Source organism: Canariomyces notabilis (assembly GCF_033297395.1).
Source record: "Canariomyces notabilis strain CBS 508.74 unplaced genomic scaffold N656scaffold_13, whole genome shotgun sequence".
In the NCBI taxonomy this organism is placed as follows: Eukaryota; Fungi; Ascomycota; class Sordariomycetes; order Sordariales; family Chaetomiaceae; genus Canariomyces; species Canariomyces notabilis.
In genome coordinates, this window is record NW_027041835.1 from 662,095 (window position 1) to 681,791 (window position 19,697).

The 19,697-nt window shown below is 54.3% G+C and overlaps 6 protein-coding genes across 6 annotated transcripts; 1 reads left to right on the forward strand and 5 right to left on the reverse strand.

Moving 5' to 3' along the window:
* Window positions 1–15: 15 nt before the first annotated feature.
* On the reverse strand, window positions 16–1,409 carry N656DRAFT_790138 (uncharacterized protein; the record flags this gene model as incomplete). Its single annotated transcript, XM_064816849.1, has 2 exons — window positions 16–72; window positions 150–1,409. 2 exons carry the CDS (start codon window positions 1,407–1,409, stop codon window positions 16–18), a joined length of 1,317 nt encoding a protein of 438 aa, XP_064669564.1.
* A 1,895-nt stretch (window positions 1,410–3,304) lies between these two features.
* On the reverse strand, window positions 3,305–7,365 carry N656DRAFT_134310 (uncharacterized protein). The gene is made up of 3 exons (XM_064808596.1): window positions 6,596–7,365; window positions 6,315–6,527; window positions 3,305–6,172 (listed from the first exon to the last, which is right to left on the reverse strand). The coding sequence occupies exons 1-3, from the start codon at window positions 7,008–7,010 to the stop codon at window positions 3,669–3,671; spliced, it is 3,132 nt and encodes a 1,043-aa protein (XP_064669565.1). The 5' UTR covers window positions 7,011–7,365; the 3' UTR covers window positions 3,305–3,668.
* A 356-nt stretch (window positions 7,366–7,721) lies between these two features.
* On the reverse strand, window positions 7,722–10,449 carry N656DRAFT_790139 (RNA-binding domain-containing protein; the record flags this gene model as incomplete). Its single annotated transcript, XM_064816850.1, has 3 exons — window positions 7,722–9,194; window positions 9,398–10,096; window positions 10,219–10,449. 3 exons carry the CDS (start codon window positions 10,447–10,449, stop codon window positions 7,722–7,724), a joined length of 2,403 nt encoding a protein of 800 aa, XP_064669566.1.
* Window positions 10,450–11,302: 853 nt separating this feature from the next.
* Window positions 11,303–12,067, forward strand: N656DRAFT_798861 (uncharacterized protein; the record flags this gene model as incomplete). The annotated part of the gene is made up of 7 exons (XM_064817811.1): window positions 11,303–11,366; window positions 11,445–11,467; window positions 11,552–11,585; window positions 11,668–11,702; window positions 11,768–11,794; window positions 11,861–11,930; window positions 12,003–12,067. 7 exons carry the CDS (start codon window positions 11,303–11,305, stop codon window positions 12,065–12,067), a joined length of 318 nt encoding a protein of 105 aa, XP_064669567.1.
* Window positions 12,068–13,224: 1,157 nt separating this feature from the next.
* N656DRAFT_710993 (uncharacterized protein) lies at window positions 13,225–15,743 on the reverse strand (the record flags this gene model as incomplete). The annotated part of the gene is made up of 3 exons (XM_064811715.1): window positions 13,225–14,995; window positions 15,049–15,416; window positions 15,573–15,743. The coding sequence occupies 3 exons, from the start codon at window positions 15,741–15,743 to the stop codon at window positions 13,225–13,227; spliced, it is 2,310 nt and encodes a 769-aa protein (XP_064669568.1).
* Window positions 15,744–15,986: 243 nt separating this feature from the next.
* On the reverse strand, window positions 15,987–16,585 carry N656DRAFT_134610 (uncharacterized protein). The gene has a single exon (XM_064808597.1). It carries the CDS (start codon window positions 16,542–16,544, stop codon window positions 16,230–16,232), a length of 315 nt encoding a protein of 104 aa, XP_064669569.1. The 5' UTR covers window positions 16,545–16,585; the 3' UTR covers window positions 15,987–16,229.
* Between the last annotated feature and the right edge of the window lie 3,112 nt (window positions 16,586–19,697).

Genomic DNA, 19,697 nt, shown 5'->3' on the forward strand with positions numbered 1-19,697 from the left:
CTTGGCCGTCTGGCCCTAGGCTTGCGCATCATGAATGGCGTGACTGTAGGCGGGAAGCTGGGAGTTGCCGAGCTGGGAGATGGGGTAGCGCTGTGCTTCCCACTCCGCGGCGTCTCATAGGCCGTGACGGTGATGGTGGCTTGCGGCACCGTGACCGTGACAGTCACAATTGACGGGCTGATTCCGGACGATGTCTGGCTGGTTGGAACGGGTAGGCTCGTGGTGGGAGAGGAAGTCCCCGAGGTCGTCGCTGTCGGCGTGTGTGTTGCGTTACCGCCACCGCCTCCCTGCGGTTGGCCTTTGCCTTGGGCGGCTAGGATGGAGGCGGGAAGAGGGAACTGCAGGTTGGCCGTTTTGCCGATCAGGGGCCGCAGGGGTATGTCGGCCGGGTCGGCGGTTGCTTGGCTCACTCCGGCACCGGCCTGCGGGACGAGAACTTGAAATGGGTTCCTCATCTGAGCGGGGATGCCTTTGCTCGCCGAGCTCTGCGCCTCGGGCGCGCTCTTGGAGGAGGCTTTTGTCTTGTTGCAGGTTGGGCCCTTGATATCGCCGAGACTGTCGTCGCAGGGGTCCACGATGCTGAAGTCGACCACGCCCGTGTAAATCTCGGGTATGGTCACGAAGGGCTCGCCATTCGTTGTGGAGTTGCCTGGGTGGCTCGCGGGCGGCACGGCCACGCCCTGTACACTCATGTCAGGCCAGTCCCATACCCAGATGACGGACATAACCTGCCCGACGGGGGCGTCGAATGGGATTTGCACGTCCGACTGGCAGAGTAGGGCATCGGAGTTGCTGATGAATTTCGTACGGTATGTGGAGATGCCCTCGGGATCCCCGACGTTTGGGATTACCTCGTGGCACTGCCCGTCGTCAAAGTTCCGTGTCGCCAGGAGCCTGCCCTTCTTATCGCCACCGCTGCCGTCGGCGGTCCACTTCAGGTGAACATCGACGAGGTTGGTGTTGGAGAGATCGGTCTGAGTGGTCCCGTAGAGGTAGACGGTGCCACGATTGATGGGCTTGAGGGGCGTTGTCACGTCCGGGCGGGTGACGTGGCCGTTTTCGGCGTACAGGATAGCAACATAATCGCCCGGGGCCACCTTGAGCATGGGATATTTGCTGCTATAGCTCGCGGCGGTCAGCTGGCGCTGGCTAGGCTTCACTAGCTTGTCGTCGGGGAGGATCGTCTTGCCGCCGGGTCTGCCGTTCGGTGGTATCAGCCAGTCCTCCTGCGGTCCCTGGCCCCTTTCGGTATGTGCTCTGTCATAGCCCGGATCCCCGATCATGACGCCGTTCGGTGATAGGCGTCTTGTCTGCTCGGGCCAGGAATGTGCCGTTGTTGCAGTTGCCCATAGTGTAGAGAGGAGCCCCGCGGTGAGTAGGCCGCGGGTTCGGTTTGGGCGTAGCTTCATGGAGGATAAGCTTGATGTCGTAATGTCGTGATGTCGGCGAGTCAGATTCGTGCCTTGGGTGTGTTGAGAGCAGCGTAGATGTGTATGGTTTTGGTTAAATGTTTGTAACAAGGCGCAGCTTGCTAAAATAAAGGAGCGTATGGGAGTTTAAACGTCCAGCGCAAAGCCTGGGCCGGCCAGCGGGAACAATAGCAACAATAGCAAGCCTGAATGAACAAGCAGAATGTGAATGCGATTGCGGTGGGTCGTTGGCTATTTGTTCATTGTCCAGAATAGCTGTGAATAGGCCGCCAAGCACAAAGACAATAGAACAATAGATTTGTTTAAGTATGTCCCAACCGGCCGCAAGTCAGAGATCAGCGGAGACGAGAGGAGACGGAGTTGACTCGGAGGGCAACTGGCCACTTTCCCCACGCTCACGAGAGCAATCAAAGATGGGATGGCCAAACCGTGTCATTCAAAGGTTGACGGTTTTTGAAGAAAGACAAAATGATGGCAAAAAAGTCACAAGATGGGACGCGGCAGTGGGTATGCGTCACCAAGGAAGGTATGTTTGCAATGGCTCATTGTCGGGGAACACGTAAACGACGGGGAAAAGCAAAGGGACAGAGAGGGTAGATAGATGACGGGCCCGGCGAAGATGGCAAGATGACCATCTCCTGATTGCGTGTCCCAGGAAAGCCATACTTCGTTGTTCCCGTTGCCATAACGTCAACAAGCAAAGTTACAGGGCCGGTCTGGCGCCAGAGGTAAGCCCCTGAGGAGGCTCATGAGCCCGAAATCCAAGATGCAGCGTGGGAAGCCGCTTGGGTTGCTACAGAGTGAAAGAGGCCGGAGCACGGAATCTGAAGTCAGAGGTTCCAGACTGGGAGGTTTGCCAGGTTCAGGGTTGCGACTCAGCGCTTGCCAGTGTCGCTGCTGTTGACCGTGGCCCGTCGAACCATTTGGATCTGGGTGGGGACAGGGCAAGTGAGATCCAGTGGCTCTCCCCAGATCTGTGCTACCAAGTACCGAAGTACCGAGCCGGGATGAAAAGTGAGTGGAGGAGCGCAAGGGGCCCATTCATTTTCCCGAGCCATCCCATCCACTCGTGCCGCTCACTTGCGGCAAACTTCAGATTGGCGAGATTTTCAAGAGCGGGCCAGCGCGGTTGCGTCCCCACGAGCCAGGCTGCAAGCGATTCGCTGCAAGCCATCCGAACATGCGGCCCGGCCGCAGGCTCGGCAGGAAGCCGAAACATGGCAGCATTCGCCCATGGCCAAACAACTTGCAGAGACATCGCAGCGGACGAGGTGAGCTCTTTTCGTTCATATTGAATGTGGCCTTGGCGCCGTGCTGCTTCAGTGGTGTATGGTGCTAAAGTAGGTAAGCGGTTAGTGATGACCTATTTCATCACTACATTTCCACATTCAAGAGAGGTTATCATTGGAATTGCATTTCATCAATGCTATCTGTCAATATCTGCGTACATAGCAGAGATCTCATGTTTCATACCCCACAGGCTAAGCTTTGAGAGCACTGACAATCTGTGATGATCTCCGGTACGCTTTACACCGTTTCATTCCAATGTCCATCATTCAACCCCTGCCTGTATCATGTGCATCTCCTTGGCCGTGATGCTGGTTACGGTAATGGCCCTACAATAATGTAAAGGGGGAAAGAAGTATGTACATACATACCTGAGCGTATTCCACCCACCAACATTTGCATCCTCCATCCTCCATTCTACCCCGTCAGCCGGATTTCCCTTCTTTTTGCCAGAAGCCTCACTGATATTCCCGCCAGCTCCGTAACGTACAACGTTTCGATTGCTCCCCCTCTTGCCCTGTCAAACGTGTACTAGATAACTTAATGCATATCCTCTGTGGTGACTCTGCCAGTCAATGTGACTGAGACAGCCGCATGGATGAGGTTTGTCAAAGTGTCCTCTCATTATTTTCCGTTGGCTAGTTATTATTCAACTTCTCTGATACGTACACGACCACGTATTACAAAACCCCCCCTTTCTTGTTCAACCCCGACATCATCTCTCCCAAAACGCCGTCCAAAGCGCCCCTCTGTCCATGGCTGCTAATACACTGCGCACCTAGGTCTGATTACATGTATAGCCGGCTGATTAAAGCGTCGCCGGTTGGACGGCGACGAGACAGGGAACCACAGCACCAGAGACCGAAAACAAAAAGAGAGAGATGAGACTAACAGAAAACCCAGTGGCAGTGTCTCAGCATCATCAGAGAGTCTCCCTTGGGGTGGGGGAGCTCAGCACCTCGGCCTCCGGCGGCAAACTCCCGTTTCCCCTTCCTGCTGTTCTTCATCACCATCCACCGAGCTGTCCGAGCGCCGGCGCTTGAGGCGGCTCATCAGCGTAGCAGTACGAGGAGGAAATCCCCCGTGGCGGCGAAGGATTTCTTCCACCTCCGCTATAACTTTTACCGCTCGCGTTGCCGTTTCAATTGGCATGAAAGGGGAGTGGGAGTTGGAGGAGGACGACACAGAGGAGGACGGCGCCGCAATCTCTTCCCAGTCCTGGGACAGGTCCGAATCGCAGCCCGCTGCAGAGGTTGCCGTGCTGTGGATGAGTACCCATTCAGCTTCCCCCGCAGCCTTGTGGTGGTCGTGGCTGCTACCAGGCTGCGTTGTGTTGGTGGTGGTGGCGGTGGCTGCCGATTCACCTGGTGTGTGGGCGGACGTCACCGGCGTCCAGATGTCGTGCTCGTTGCCCGTGGTATCGCTGGGGATCCAAACCTGTTGTGAAAGCTGCTGTTGTTGTCGGTGATGCTGTTGCTGTTGTTGCTGTTGCTGCCCTTGGCTTTGGTGTTGCTCGGCATTCGAGCTGCTTCTCCTCTGCTCGCTGCTACCACGGGCCGGGGCACTCTGCAGCTGCGATTCTGTCCAAGTCCCAGCTACGCTGTGACTGTAGCTTCCGCCGGCGATGGCGCTGGTGCTGGGGTATGTTGATGGCCACGCGGCTGCCGAGTCCATGTTGCTCCCGATAGCATGGTCGCTCCAGCTGTGGATACTGTCCTGCGATTCGCCATAGGTTGCGTTGCTGACGTGGGCTAGGAAGGGGTCCGTCACGGCAGCAAGGCTGCTCCCAAGCCCTTGTGAGCATGCATCCATGCCGGCTGTCGTTGCCGCTACATGGCTGGGTATGTAGCCCGGGTGAATGCCGGCACTGTTGGATGCCGTATCAAACCCCGGAGCAAATGAGGTTGTTAGGGTGGCACTCGGGGGCGGAGTGGCTAGGCCGCTGTGACTGTTAAGACTACCGAGCAGATCATACCCAGCTTGGACAGTCGTGGTGTGCGATGCTGACGTCTGGGCCATGAGGTGAGCGCTGTAGGCCGCCTGCGCCGCTGAGGTGGACAGAGTGCCCAGTCCGCCCGCATTGTCCCACGCTGCAAAGTTCTCGCTTATACTCGCGCTCATGTCTGGTTGATAGATTGGGCTGGGGGACGTGACGATATCGCGGGAGCTGGGCGGTACGCCCGAGGCTAGCCCGCTTGAATGCTCTCCGTAGCCATCCGATGAGGAGGTCCTTCTTGGATTTATTATGGCTCGCTGCTGGTGGTATTCGCTGGCGGGGTCAAGAATCGTTAGGAAGCGCCAGTTTGTCCTCCCGCCCTGGGCCGTGACAAGTTTACCGTCTTCGATGCTGTGGATCGTCTCGAATGTCCAGAGAATCAACGCCCGGCGCGTCCACCGTTGGCTGCGTTCATGCGGCAAACTCGGCGGACACGACCAGATCTCTTGCATCATGGCAATCTTTGGCACAAGGTCCATTTGTGTGGACTGCCGGTTTCGGCGACGAGACCGTGGCTCGCCGTCATGGTCATCCTCCCTTTTGACGATAGGGCCGCTCCCTCTGTCATGCCTCTTGCCGTCGCTGAACGGGTGAGCTGGATACTCGGCGCAGTTTGTCAATGTGAGCGCCCAGACGTCGGCCGGGAAGGGAACAGTAACGTAATCTCTGCGGCAGCGTTGCGAGATGCAATCGCACTGGCCACCACCTTCCCGCGCGCCTTCGCAGCCAGGCCGGTGCTGGTACTGCATGGCAATCTCGGCAGAAGTCTCGTACAGCAGCTCCGGGGGCGCGTCGTCATGCGAATAGCTGAGCTCTTCTGGCCTCGCCAGGACCGTGTGTACCTTCCAGCGATGGTTGAGCAGCCGTGGCTGCTCAATGTTGATCTCAACCCACGAGTTGAGTTCAGACTGGCTCGGAAACCGGCGCCTCTCCTTGAGCTCGAGCGTCACGTGCATGTGTAGGATATCACACTGCGCGTCCGTAGTCGTAGCCGTTATGGCCTCGAGTCTCTGGTACAAACTGGGGAACGCCGTCTCCCACTTCCTGCTGATTTCCCTGACGCTGCTAGACTCAACCTGGTGAATCTCCTTGGTGAACTCGTGGAGCAGCCCACCCTTGAATATTTGCTGCTCCTCTTTGGCCCACGTCTCGCGCTCAAGGTTACGCACAAGGTGGGGATACTCGCTTTCGCTGAGCTTTTCGCCCGTCGCAGGGACATAGCCGTCTCCGTCCTCTGCAACGACCACATCCTGGTGCGACACAAAGATCCAACAGCGTTTCGGCCTGACTGTCACCTGCTCGTTCAATGTGAGAATCTGGGCGAAATACTCATAGTTGGGCCGCTCATCGGGGAGGCGGCCCTCGGACAGGGCAATCAAAACGGGGTTGTTCTTGAGCGACACTGTCTCGATGTTGTCCTTATCCTTGTCGTCTTGTCGTTGGCCGAAGAAAAAGTGGACTGCAGGGATGCGGCAAGGGACGCATGTTAGCCGTTTGGTGATCACCACGAATCGGCAGGGCGGGAACGCCACAAGCAGGGGACCAACGGCACCCTTGCGGCGGGACACCGCGGGGATGCGGATGGGACAGTGTCAACTTACAACATCGATGATTCGAAAAGAAGTTCTTGAACACCTGAATATGGCTCGACACCATTTTCCTTTCTCTCATCATAAGCGGGTCAGGTTCCACGCCAGGAGGGAGGGTTTGGCAGTAAGCAATCCACAGGTATTCGCCAATCAACATGTTACGTCCATATTGAGTTTGCTTCATTGTGTACTTCTTTCGCCTCATCTGAGGGATGAGCAGCAGGGCTAGGACAGGGTCAGCCATATATCGCCCTAGAGTCTGAGATGCAGCGTCTTGCGGGGTAAGTAGTTACCGTCTAAGAATGGCCCTTCTAGAACGTCGGGCCATTTCTGATCTGGCTTGTCCGCCTGCTTCTTTCGATAGTTCTGAAACGCCTGCGTCAGCAAGGGCATGAGGGGGTTGACGCCCTGCGACACCCTCCTGCTGTGGGCGTGACGGTCATGCCGTTGCTGAGATTTGCTGGAGGGCAATGCACTATATTCACCGCCGAGGGATTGGGTTCGCAAGATGGACGGCATGGGCAATGGAGATGGTATCGATGCGAAGGCGTTGAAAGGAAGCAGGTGCTGGGCAAACCACAACACGCGAGCGTTCTGGGCGTTGCCCGTCGACTCATGCAGAGGTCTCCTTGAGTTCGATAGTCCATGGTCTGGCGACGGTGAGAGGCATTGTGCCGGGGGTAGTGGTGCCCTGACTTGCAGTTCCATTGCCTAGGACTATGAGTTCAGGGCATGGAAATGCTCCCGTTGACAAACAGCCGCCCAGGAACGCTGACCGGGCAAGAAAAGGAGAGGAATTCCCGGGAGGAATGACTTCCCGTCGGGAGGCGAGCCAAAGCAAAGATATAAGATATGCTTCAGGTAACAGAACCGTCACGTATAATAGGGGGGTGAGGAGAATGAGAAATGCTTATAATAAGGGACGCCTGTCCACGGTGCCTCAGGGGTTTAGACCAACCTTGACACTCCTGGCGTTGCGATACTGGGGCAACACATTGCTTAGGGCGACCGCACATCAGTCAACAGGGCCGTTGGCTCAGCCCTCAGGACGCATCCAACATGGCGCCCAACTTGGAATGCAAGGGCATCCATATCGTAGCGACAACCCCCCATGTAGCCTCGCGAGTCTCCAAAGGTTGGCGGCAGGGGCTCGGGAGGTGTAAAGACGCTTTCAGACTAAAGCACCCGCCTTAGGCATGCAGACAAGATTAGATCTAAGCAGGAACGGATTAAACGCAACGGGATAGACGTGTGAGGCTGACAAACAATCGTCAACGGGGGTAACTGTGGGGCTCCAAGTCCCGCAAGGGTGGACGACATCACCTCCATAGCAAGGGGGACGGGTTTGGCCAGTGAAACATTTGCTTCGTGCCTAGTCTAATCTTAGACCTAGGGACGCATCGATTCCTGGTCATATTGTCATGGTTCATCTTCGTCGTTATCTCCGATATTGACCTTGGTTCTCCCTCCCCCTGTAAGCTGCTGCAGGGCAACCTTGTTCACTTGTCCTCGTATCTTCTTCTCCATGGCTTTGATCTGCTCTTCGGGATCGACCTCATCGGCTTCCGCAAAGTCGAGAACCAGCCGCCGTCCAAGGAGATGAGTGTCCTTGAGCGCAGTGAGAGCATTGAATGCCTCCTTTGCCGTCGAGAACTCGGCGAAAGCGAAGCCGCGTGAGGTGTGATTGAACTTCTTGGGGAGGCGAAGTGCAACGAGTTTACCGTATGTGCTAAAGAGTGCACGTACATCCTTTTTGGATGCCTCGAACGGAAGATTCTTGATGACAATCTTGGTCCGTTGCGCGGCCGCCTTCTTGGCGAGCTCCTCGCGCCTACGCTCCTCGGCAGCATCATGGCCTCTGTGGGATGCCCTGACTATGAGCTTGTAGCCATCCAGAACATAGCCGTCCATGACCTTGAGAGCTGCTTGCGCCTGCTCCTTGGTCCTGAAGGCACAGAAGCCGAAACCCATGCTAAGCAGCTGGCCTGGGCGCTTCGGATCCATCTTAGTTTTGATTTTTGCACTCACAAACCCGTCTAAGGGCTTGAAAGCGTTGGTCAAGCCCTCCGTGGTAGTGGAGAAATTGAGATTGCGGACGAATAAGGAAGCCGTCTCGAGCTGGTCCTCACCGTCATCCTGTTCCAGCAGCTCGGCAACGGACGGCTTCTGCAGGCCAGCAGGCCGATGCTCCTGTGGGACAGCAGGGTCTATGAAGAGCTCTTTTGGGCCTTTTTCAAGGAACAGCACAGAGTCCTTGAACCGTGAATAGGCCTTCTTTGAGAAGGCAGCACGGCAGCTTGCCGGCTGGGCGAATTGAACAATGGCAATGGTGCCGCTCGGCGGCATCAGCACCCTTAGCACCGTACCATGTTCCTCAAAGAGGCTCCTGAGTTCCTCAATCGAGGCGTTCCGGATGTTCTTGACAAGTATCGAGGTATCACCTCGCTGCTGAGATCGGAATGCCTCGATATTCACCCCGTGAGAGGCGAAATACGCCTTGGCTTCCTGGATAATGGTGGTCTCAGCCACGGCCTGTTTCACAGCAGCAGAGGCGTCCGTCGGGTCCAAGAGTTCATGTTTGGACACACCGAGGCGTTCTGCTACAGCTGTGTTCACTGCGTCTTGGCTCATAAACAGCGAATTCCAGTTGAAGGTGCTGGATGCTGCTTCGGCCTTCTTCTTGAGGAGCTGCTGCTTTTTGAGCGGCAGCTTGGAAATTGCAAATTCGTCGAGCTTGTTCTCCCTTTTTGCAGCAGCCGGGAGTATGTGTATTATCCGGCCTTGGAAGGTTGAGCCGTCTGTTAGGAATGCGGCAACTGCCGCTTCAGGGCGCTCATACTGAATCATGGCAAAACCCTTGCCTTTGCCCCGGTTGTCCAGCGGGATATTGACCTGCCACGCAGTTAGCAGAAATCCAGCGCTGTCTTGGCAAAACAAGGTGTGATAAGTATTCGGCCCCTTTTGGTCAGAATCTCGAAGCATCTACTAAAATACTGAGCCCAGCTTATCGTCATGTGCCGGTGGCATAAGCTGTCCCTATCAAAGGGATTCATCAGGGTAGGGCGCCTTCAAATATAGAATCAACTAATGCTCACCTCTACGAGACTGCCAAACTTGCCAAAGTGCTCTCTGAGATCGTCTTCCGTGGCAGCATAGCTGAGATTGCGTAGAAAGAGCCGCGAGGTCTTCTCGACCAGCTTGACAGCATCTTCGGGATTTTCGCCATTGCCAACAGGCTTCTCCAGTCCATCTACACTAGTGCCAGGGCCGCCTTGGGACTGTTCCTGCAGCTCGGACCCAGACTCTTCCACGAATGCAGATGGTGCAGGCCGTGTGGGAAAGCCTGGGTCGTCTGGATCCACCAAGTCCAGCAGACGATTTGTTCTTGAGCGAAGCCAATCGTCATCTGTTGCATTTGCAGGTACTTGCAACGCTTCCCTTGCACCTTCATCCGTTGGTGCGGGTATTGAAGGCTGGCTATCCGCAGTAGGCGGTGCGGGGCCGTCGACATCAGCAGGTATCGGCGTCTTCGATGAGAGGACTGGGATGTCCTCGTACTCATCATCACTTTCGCCGGCATCTAGTGCAGTTGGAGGGATAGAGGCTGTCGAGGCAGGCTCAAAGGCGCCATCAAGCCCGTCTTTGTCTCTTGACTTTTTGGTTGGATGCCCCATAACCTCAAGATACTCTTGCAGCTTAGGGTCAGCCTCATCAAGGGCCTGCCGCTTCCTCTTCTTAGGGTTGGCATCTTCGGCTGATTCTACCCCCGGAGCACCGGTATTGGAAAGAGGATGCTTGGCAACAGCAGGGTTGGAGCCGCTCTTCGTAGCTGGCCTTGGAGTCGAGTCTGTAATCTTGCATGCATGATTAGTAGCAGCTCGCTTGAGAGGGAGGGATTAGGAAAAAGCGCCCTTACCGGTTTCGCCAAGTCGACTGCTATTCTGGACATGCGAATAAAGGACTTGTTGAAGTACGTGACCGCCCTTGCTGCATCTTCGTGTGACTTGTAACCAATAAACCCGATCCGGCGGTTTGGGATGAGTTTGACATCAGTGACCTCTCGTCCCAGAGCCGAAAAGTGTTTGCGAAACTCGGCTTCAGAAATCGTTGGCGGCAGGTTCTTCACAAAGATTCTTGACGACTCCATCTTGAAAGATTCACGCCGTTGATTACCAGCCACTGGCAGAAGATGAATAAAGCCTAGACTATCGCATGGCCGTGCCGCAATTGTTTTGTGATTGCTTCTTTGATGAGTTTTGGGCTTTGTTCAAGAAAAAGTTTGGCACTCGCTGTTCTGGAAACTTGATGGATTCTCATTGGCCCGCTATCTTATCGGGGAACCCCCACTCAGCCCCACAAACTAGATCAATCCGGGAGAAGTCCATCTACTTTTGACTGCCGTCGAAAGGAGTCTGGGAAAGAGTATGGGTACTCCCAAGTTACAAAGCGACTGCATGTTGCTTGTCAGACATCCAACCCAGCTTCCCCGCGAACCAGCGCAAAGGGAAAAGCAAACCTGCGGCGCCAAACCTAAATGGTTGCCATGTTGGGAGTGGTTCCAAAGAGCTTCGCCCAGTTTCAAACATCAAGTCGATCCAAACAAACGCGCAACTGACCGACTTTTTTTGTCTTGCTAGGGCTGTCTTCTGTAACTCAGCTCGATTGCCCACTCGTCGGATATCTGCAATAACACCTCCTATACCAACGATACTGCGATATTGCAACGCCGCTTGCGGGCACTTTCAACCCAACTTATTGTTTGTGCTCTTCTGGTGCGTTGGCCCAACCCGTGATCCGCAACCATCGCAATCCCTCCACGCAGGGAGTGACTCGCAGAGCTCCTGCACGCGCCTCGCACGCCTGTGGCCGCCCCCTTTACCCCGACCAAACCCGTTGCCAACAGCTTTCCTGCTGTTCGATTGTTTCAGCTAGTTACGCATCCGGTAGCCTGACTCAATGCTGACTGCTGCGCGGTCCGTCCAGCTTGACGCACTCCCACGATGCCGTCCGACGAACCGAAACCAGGCGGGAGCGCCTCTCCTGTCGCGAGGGAGAAGCTTGAAGGTACGTTTTTGCCCGCATTGTCTTTGTATCACCCCCTGGCAAGGCCTCGTTGTGCTAATATTCCATGCGCCCTCGCAGCCCAGATCAAGAGTGCCGACATGGTATGGCCCCTTAGCCCCATCGCCAGCCGTTCCGTTTTCGGCCACCCTCGACATGCTAACATACACATCCTTCCTTCCTCCAAGACCGATGATATGCAACAAGAGGCCATCGAAGTGGGTACGTAGGGGAAAATGCAGGGGAGCTTCTACCCCTTGGTGGCTGAACTTGGGATATGTGACTGACGCGACGAATGCTGTAGCTCAGGAAGCCATGGCCAAGTTTAGCATTGAGAGGGTACGCAATGCCGCTGGCACGCGCCGGAAATGATCATTTAAACACCGCTGACCTCGCGGGGACAGGACATTGCGCAGCACATCAAGAAGACGGTACGGCAGTGCCCCAAGATCGTGCTCTCACTTACGCCTGGTCAACTAACCCCGGCGTCGTAAAAGTTCGACGAGCGAAAGGGTCCTACCTGGCATTGCATTGTGGGCCGCAATTTTGGCAGCTTCGTGACGCATGGTATTGACAATCCTGCTACTCTCCCCTGATATACGGATGCCGTCTAGGCTGACTGACAACACTCTACGCCAGAGACGAAGCACTTTATCTACTTTTACCTCGGCCACTGCGCCATCCTGCTGTTCAAGACACAGTAGGGAAGCGGCCTCCTCCGTTTTCTCTCAAGGCTGTGAATTAAAGACAAGACAACCCTGGCTTGTCGCAATCTGACCAGTATATACCTATCTTGGCACCAGCAGCTTAGCGAGCGATCACAGAAAGGAAACGGACGGAGGATTAGGCCAGCCCTGTGGCGGCAGACGCTGACTTAGTTTGGCCAAAGCAAATGAAACCAACTGAGCGCGGGTATAAGCCCCGGATTTGGAGTGCTCAATTACCGATACAGGTGACCGAGCCAAACTGGAGCATGTTGATACCTGTACGTTAGACGAGGGTAGGAAAGAGGACAAAATGTATGTCCTGATCTCTCCGTACGAATGGTGTATCGCCAAGCACAAGTCGCCGTATCCGGGATGTTGATCTGTCACTCACTGGCACATTCCCGAAAGGTATTAAAGAGAGCATGCGAGGTAATCACATTGCATCTGCATGTCTATGAGTTTCCTCTAAAGAAGCGGGCTGCAAGTGCGGCTCAAGAGGTCGTGGCTCGGTTTCCGGTTTTGGAGGCTAAGTGAAGACAAAGACGGAGATGTGAGGCTATCTGCAAGAGTGGTCAGGGGAAGGCGCATAAATATGAGAATGGGCTCTGATAGCCCACCGTTTGACGCATACAAGCTACTTGAGGAAGTAATTTAGAGATTATATCAGGGCAGCAATCCCGTTGAGAACAACACTTGCATCACAAAGACCATGAGTGGTGGAATTAGAGAGATTTTGTCTTTCCACATGCGCTAATATCTCGAGCCTTGGTAGTCGTTTCTTAGCTGCTGTCTTGGCATCAAGTGTTCCTGGAATTCAGTGAAAATAAACATTCAACTCATAACCCATTTCCGAAAGACGCCAAATCCGACGCATTCTCTCAAGATGATGCGTAATGACCCAGACCTTTTGGCTCAATATGATGCAGCCTACCAGCCCCAATGCCAGTACCTAGCGTCATGACGCCTGTTCATGCAAGTTCGGCCTCGCCAAACGGTTATCACCCAGAACCCAGTCCCCCAAACCCCCCGGCTATCGTTTGATAGCCCAGACTATTACCGGCCATTCCCTTCCCAAGTGCACCGAAAGCTATCCGTTCCGTACGCAACGGTGCTCTTGAGCACTCCACCAACGCAGCGAACCCTAGCAAGAAAGATCATGCATCAACCGAGGCATAGATCTCATCTTTCATCCGCCTCAGCCGATCGTGCATGTCGAGCAGGTCGGTCACCCGCTCGGGATCCGGGTTTTCGTTGGCTGCGAGTTCGTGGTGTAGCTGTTCATATCGAGCATAGAATTGCTTGAATTTGGATGCCTTGTCGATAGTATCCTGAGATGGCCGTGGGCGCTTCGCTCTGCTTCCGGAAGCCGGATCAGGCGCTGGCCGCTTCCTGCTGTTGCCATCGCCCGCGCCGCTATCGGCAGTACTGCTGGCACTGCTCACAATGGTGTCACGATCATGCTCCCGCTCCCGCTCACGAGTCGCTACAAGCGATGGCCTTCCCTGCTCCAGGTCTGACGCAGTTGTTGGTGGAGATGAGGCCAGCGGTGATGACTTCAGTGGTGAAGTATTTCTGGCCTTTATCAGAGAGACGCCCGAGCTTGTTCCCCGACTATTCAGGCTGGCGTCTGAAGGGGCACGATGCTTGACTGGGCGGGCTATTGCGGGGACTGTCTTTTGACCAGGCTTCACACGCTTGCTGAGTGGGGTGCCAGAGCTGGAGCTGTCATCGTCATCCGAGTCGCGAGGGCGCTTCACCGGGGGTTTAACCGGCTTCGCAATGACTTGGGCGCGGATTGTCTCCTTCTCCTTCTGTTTCTGTTTCTCGTTTTCCTTCTCCTTCTCCTTCTCCTTTTCCGTCTCCTTTGCCCTCTCCTTCTCCTTTTCCATCTCCTTGGGAGACAGCCTATCAGGAGCCTGAGCCGCGAGTGCTTTCGGTTTCGGGGCTGGCGACTCCCTCGCCTTCACCACCGCCTTTGGCTTTGGCGCCGTCCGCTCAGCGGGCTTAGACACTGGCGCATCCGCGGCTTTAGACTTAGGCATCGAGGTCGAAAGAGGCACCTCATCGTCATCTGACGAAGAATCTGACACAAACTCCTTTGACAAGACTCGTCCACCCTTGGTACCTGCAGCTTTCGTACTCGCCTTGGCAGGCGAGACCTTGGGCGATGCTTTCGCTGTTGTGGCCCCCTTGGGCTTCTTCGAGTTGGATAGTAGTCGCTTTGCTTGGGCTTCGGATGCCGACAGCTTCTTCTTCCCCGTCGATGCCTGGGAACTAGATCTTGACATTGCTTCGCCGCCCTTGTTCTTCTTCATGGCCGAACTTGCCGAATCATCCCTCTCCGAATCCCTTCCGCCGGGGCTTGCAGCATCGAGTGTCGGCTTCGGTTTGGCAAGGGCCGCTTGCAGCCTACTCAGACATATTCCCTTACCCCGCTCGGACTTGGGCAGCAGCTTCTGCCACTGAGGATCTGATGATTCCAGCCGCATGCGGTCATACTGTCTGATGGCGTTGTCGATTGCCTTCTGGCGATCCTCATCTTCGGCATAGCTATGCTCAAACACGTCCAGTTCCTTCCAGTACCGCGTCTTGATGATCCACTTTTGCACTTTGTCGTCGAAATCAGCTACCTTTTTGAGCGCGGTGCTGAATTCTTCCTCGCTCCCTTGGTCCCACTTGGCAAGGAGCTCCTCATATGTCTGTCCCCGTACCGCGAGCTCGTGAAAGATGTGGGATCGCTGTTGCTGCGTCTTCTCTTCGGCGGGATTGCTTGCCGGCGCCAGCGAAGGTGAACGGATTCCACTCAACGCTGGACTGGGCGTCAAAGATCGAGACGAGGTGGCAGCTGTTTGCGCCTCGAGCAGTCGTTTGCCGGCTTTGACTTTTCCACCTTTAGAGCTGAGCAAGCCGCCCACGACCACAGCACTATAGCCATGTTAGTTCCACCTTCCTCAGCAGCCCCATTCAGAGATGCATACGAGTTCTCCCTCTTGTCTGCTTCCACCTTCGCATACGAGCTCTTGAGGTTCGCTATGGCGTCATCCAGAGACTCCTGAGAGCCGAGTTCTCGGTCTGATCCGGCAGAAGATCTAGCCACCGGAACGGAGGCTTTAGCTGAGCTTCGTTCAATAACCGTTTTGGTGGGCTTTGCTCCTTTCGCTGCTGGGGCTTGGGCTTTCAGGGTCTTCGCCTTGGGCTTGGCATTTGAGAATCGGAGGATCGACATTGTCGGATTCGGCAACTTATTGACGACAGATGGCTTGTCCGAGTTGGAGCGATACAGATCGTAGTCGGGCAAATCGGAAGATTTGGGTATCTTGATCTCGCGGTCGTCCAACAGGAATTTCTGTGGTTGACTTGGTTAGGAATAGATTGGAGGACTGAGGAAGGTGCCCAAGAGAGTGCGAGGAAATATATTGCAAGTGAGGTTTCCGCTTATTGAAAGAAGGAACGCAATGGTTTTCGGGCCTGCAACGGCCTGCGCAAAAGAGTCCATACTTACCGGGCTGTTTCCCAGCGCCAATTGAATATCCCCACCATTCTGAACGCAGGCAATCATGTCCTCAATATCACGTCCACTCAGCATAATGCCAAATGCCTGGCTTGGAAGCTCGGCCATAGCCTTGGCCGAGCCATCCAGCACGAGGCCGTCGGCGCTGATGCTCAGCATCATGACACGCGTGCGGCTATTAGGTGCGCTCTCTCTTCCCCACCCTTCCTCGGGTATCCCACGCACTCGGCTGGGTGTCCCACGCTCTGGCTCCCGCTCCCGCTCCCGCTCCCTCTCCCTATCTTTCCTTCTGGTCGCTCGCTGTACCTCTTCTTGCGATCGGTCCGGAAGAAGACAACCGAAAATGCGGTAGGCGGCTATCGACAAAAATGGACTGTTGTATGTGATTTAACGGCTCGTCGACAAACTGAGGTGCCAAGGCCTTAACCGCTCAGTTGGAGCAGTGTTTTATGAGCAGCAATTGAGAAGCAGTTTCCAAAACGACGCAGCCACAAAGCATTGGTTTGTCCAAACTTTCCCTACACCAGCATCAGGGGCCGTTGTGACGTTTGCTGCTTGACTCCTCCAAATCCCTACTTCTGGCCGTGATTGTAGCAAGGTTCCAGTTGCTGGGGATGAGCGAGGGCATGTGACTTGTTTGGGGCCAGATTAATAGCAGTTTGATGGGATAATCAATTGTCGGAGCGACCCTTGTTGAGGGAACGAGGCGGATCGTGAGAGTGGTAGAGAAGCAGTTCGGTCGTCACGGATGTGTAGGTCGCTACTTGCACCGAGTCGGCGGAAGGGGGCAGGGACAAGTGCAGCACAGAACACAGTGCTCGGCCAGGGAAGTTGGCAAAGGGGAATGAGTGACAGCCCGAACAAGGACAGAAGTTGTGTCTGGTAAGCATCAGAAGGTGAGGAGAGCAAAAGAAAGAGAACAAGGCCCGGCCAAAAGAGGAGACAGACGAGAGGCACCACCATGGAATGGAAGCGAGGCACCAAGGGTAACACTGGACAGCAAGTGAAGGAGGGTGGGCGGAGTGGGATGCATCACAGCGGTGTCCCCACATGGACAGTACACTACCTTACTGTAGTGTACTTCGTATGACGAATGTATTGTACTGTACTGTACTGTCAGATATGTACCGTACTGTACAGTAGTGTACACCCCAGTAATCATGCAAGGTATGTACTGTATGTACAATTCAATACATGCAGGCGATGATGTTCCGTGGAAGACCTCGATTGTTGTGGAGTTACTAAACACGGATTAGCGTTACCCTGAAGTGTATTGAAAGGTACAGCACAGCTGGCCCGTAGCTCGCACCCTTGGAGTTTGGGCACACGTTGCCCACTTAATAATAAACCCTCTGGTTCTTCCAACGCTGGTCCAGCTGGCCTTGTCCACAGAGATGGGCCGGTGAGTGGCCCGCCGGTGGCGTACAGTACAGTACCGTCAGGTACGCAGCAGCCAGGTGTGCCGTCGTCTCGTGCCCGACAGGGGACAGGGATTGCGGGTGAGCAGCAGCTTGCATGGGACAGTCAGGTACCCAACTTTGTACCTTACAGAGCTTATTTATTGTACCAACCGATGGCGCTGCGGAGCGGGAGAGGTCTCGGTTCCTCAGCGAGCTTGATGGCCTGAACTCAACACCCACACGATAAGATGGTCTGGCGGCTCAATGACTGGGACTACAGCAACGTTACCCCATTGCGACTTTGCAGATAGTATTGAGAGATCTCTGTAGCAAGGCGATATACCACCTCACAACCTTTCGACGTAGCTCACAAAGAATTCCCCCCACTTCATTCCTTTCTGCGCACGTTCCAGGTTATCGGGCTCTGGAATTAGGTAGCAGGGCCGCCTTGAGCCAGTCAGGGGCAGATTTGTCCGGTTTCCGCGTAAGTTACAGTACCCTCTCTCTACAGTAACCTTCAAGGTACGGTACGAAGGTAGAGAGTAATTACAATCCCGGCTGGGCGTTGTATTGTATGTACAGTACATTTCAAGTCTGCTGTGCGTACTGTGCTCAGTATAAACACCTCACCCTGTGGAATACGGCAAATACCGCAAGCCGTGTTGGCCTGCAGCTCAGAGATCTCGAATGACGATATTCCGTATTTCTAGGTTTTTCAGTTACTGTAGCGATGACTCCAGGAGGTTGAAGGAGTTCTGACCTGGACCAGGACATTGGATCCATCCAAGGACCCTGAATCTCTGCTCCTGGAGCCACAAGTCGATCCGCTTCGATGCTGACGCTAATCTGGGTACCTTAGGTAGCATCAACATTACCACTTGTGCAATTCTGTGAGCCCAAAGGAAGTGAGAAGTAAAAATTTAGGTACCTAGCTTAGGTACAACTCACCTCTGCCCAGTGCCCGCTGGTCCACTGCTAATGTCTCCAAACTGGCGCCTTTCTAGTGTAGAACTTCCATTGAATGATGCAATTACACTAGACTTCTCGACATGGAAAATTGCCAGTGCACTAAGTATCCGAGAGAATACCGGTACTATCCCTCTGCTTGTAGAACAAGCATTTTCTACACTACAACCTATGGCAAGTCATGTCCCATGCCTGTAGCACATTTGAAGCAGGGCGTTGCGGTTGGCAAATGCCCAAAGGGCAAGCTAGGTACTGAGGGCCAGGCGCATGGGTGGCACATGGCGGGATGGACAGTGGACACGGAACAATGATCCTTCAGACGAGCTGCGGTCGGGCACAGAAATTGCCGATTGCCTCACCTCGATTTTCCATAAACATCATCTTGACTCTCAATTGCCCGATGGTCAGTCTTTTTTTACAGTTGCCAACTTGTCACTGCGCCTGGCGCGCCTCAGTGGTGGCAGCGTTCCTATGGCGTTGGGTAGCAACCAACACACCTTGGGGGGAGGGGGGTGGTCATACAACATAAGTGTGGCAAGCCTGTTAAGGCCAAAACAGCATTTTGGCCCGGAAATCGTGGAATCAGTCCCTTGACGAAGATAACAGTAGCCGACCTAACAGCCTTGCAACGTCAAATCAGACTGTTCCATTGTAACAGACTGTTCCTAACTCTGTTCCTGGGAGTGACAGACTGTTTTTCGCATCATGGTAATTGCTGAACATGGTTGCCTGAGAGTGTTCTTACCTGAATATGATGTTCTAGGAGTCAATGTTCTACCTCGAATGAGCAAAAGCATAGGCCTCTATAGGTCATTCTCTGAACTTGTAGGGCTGGGCTGAACTATAGTATATACAAAGGTCTGAACTACGAAGGTCTGAACTACGAAGGTCTAGATTGAAGATGAAAAAGATACGATCTACAACTTGAAGTTGAACTTACAACCTACACATTACAAGACTACAATTTACAGTTATAGACAATTGCACTACGAGCACGCGTGAATGGGGATGCGAAATCCTGAATGATAAGGTGCCTGGCGGAAGGAAGGGAAGGAGCGACGAGAAGGTAGGATACAATACTGTCAACGAGGAATTAAGTGATATTGACTAGACAGTATATATCCAAATACAGGCTGTTCCTAAGGAATTACGATGTTTCCTTGACATACTGTTCCTGTTGTTCAATACTGTTGGTCTGGATAGTATTGCCCTAACCTGTGTAGCTGACAACAGGACGTTGTAGGAATCTTAGCTCTGTTGCGACACTAACAGCATTGCTAGTAAATGTTCCTGGACCCCCTCCTCCCGGCATGGCAACGCGGCTGCGTCCACGACCTCCCAGGAAGATTTGCGTTGTTAGTAAGAGAAGCTTAGCTCCAGATTCATCTTCCATAAATGATGTCTCCGTACAGGAGAAAGGTGAGCAAGTATCCGTACTTGTGAGTCGAAACCCCTCCGCAGATTCGGTCAATGTTGCCCAGTGATGGTCGGTGGTAGGAGTCAGGACATGAAGCTCGGTGCCGAGACGCCGAACTACCGGTATCTAGGTATTGTACATACTTGGGGGTACTATGGACACCTCCGTACACCAGTTGCTAGCTGCTCTTCTCACCGTCGTCCTCTGAACTGTGGCACAGCCAAGGCACCCTTTGACACGACGGTATGGCCAGAGTTGGGCTGTGGCAATCTGCAACGGCAACGGCGCGCAGTCATACCGAATGACAGTACACCATCCAAGAGCAGCTGGTGG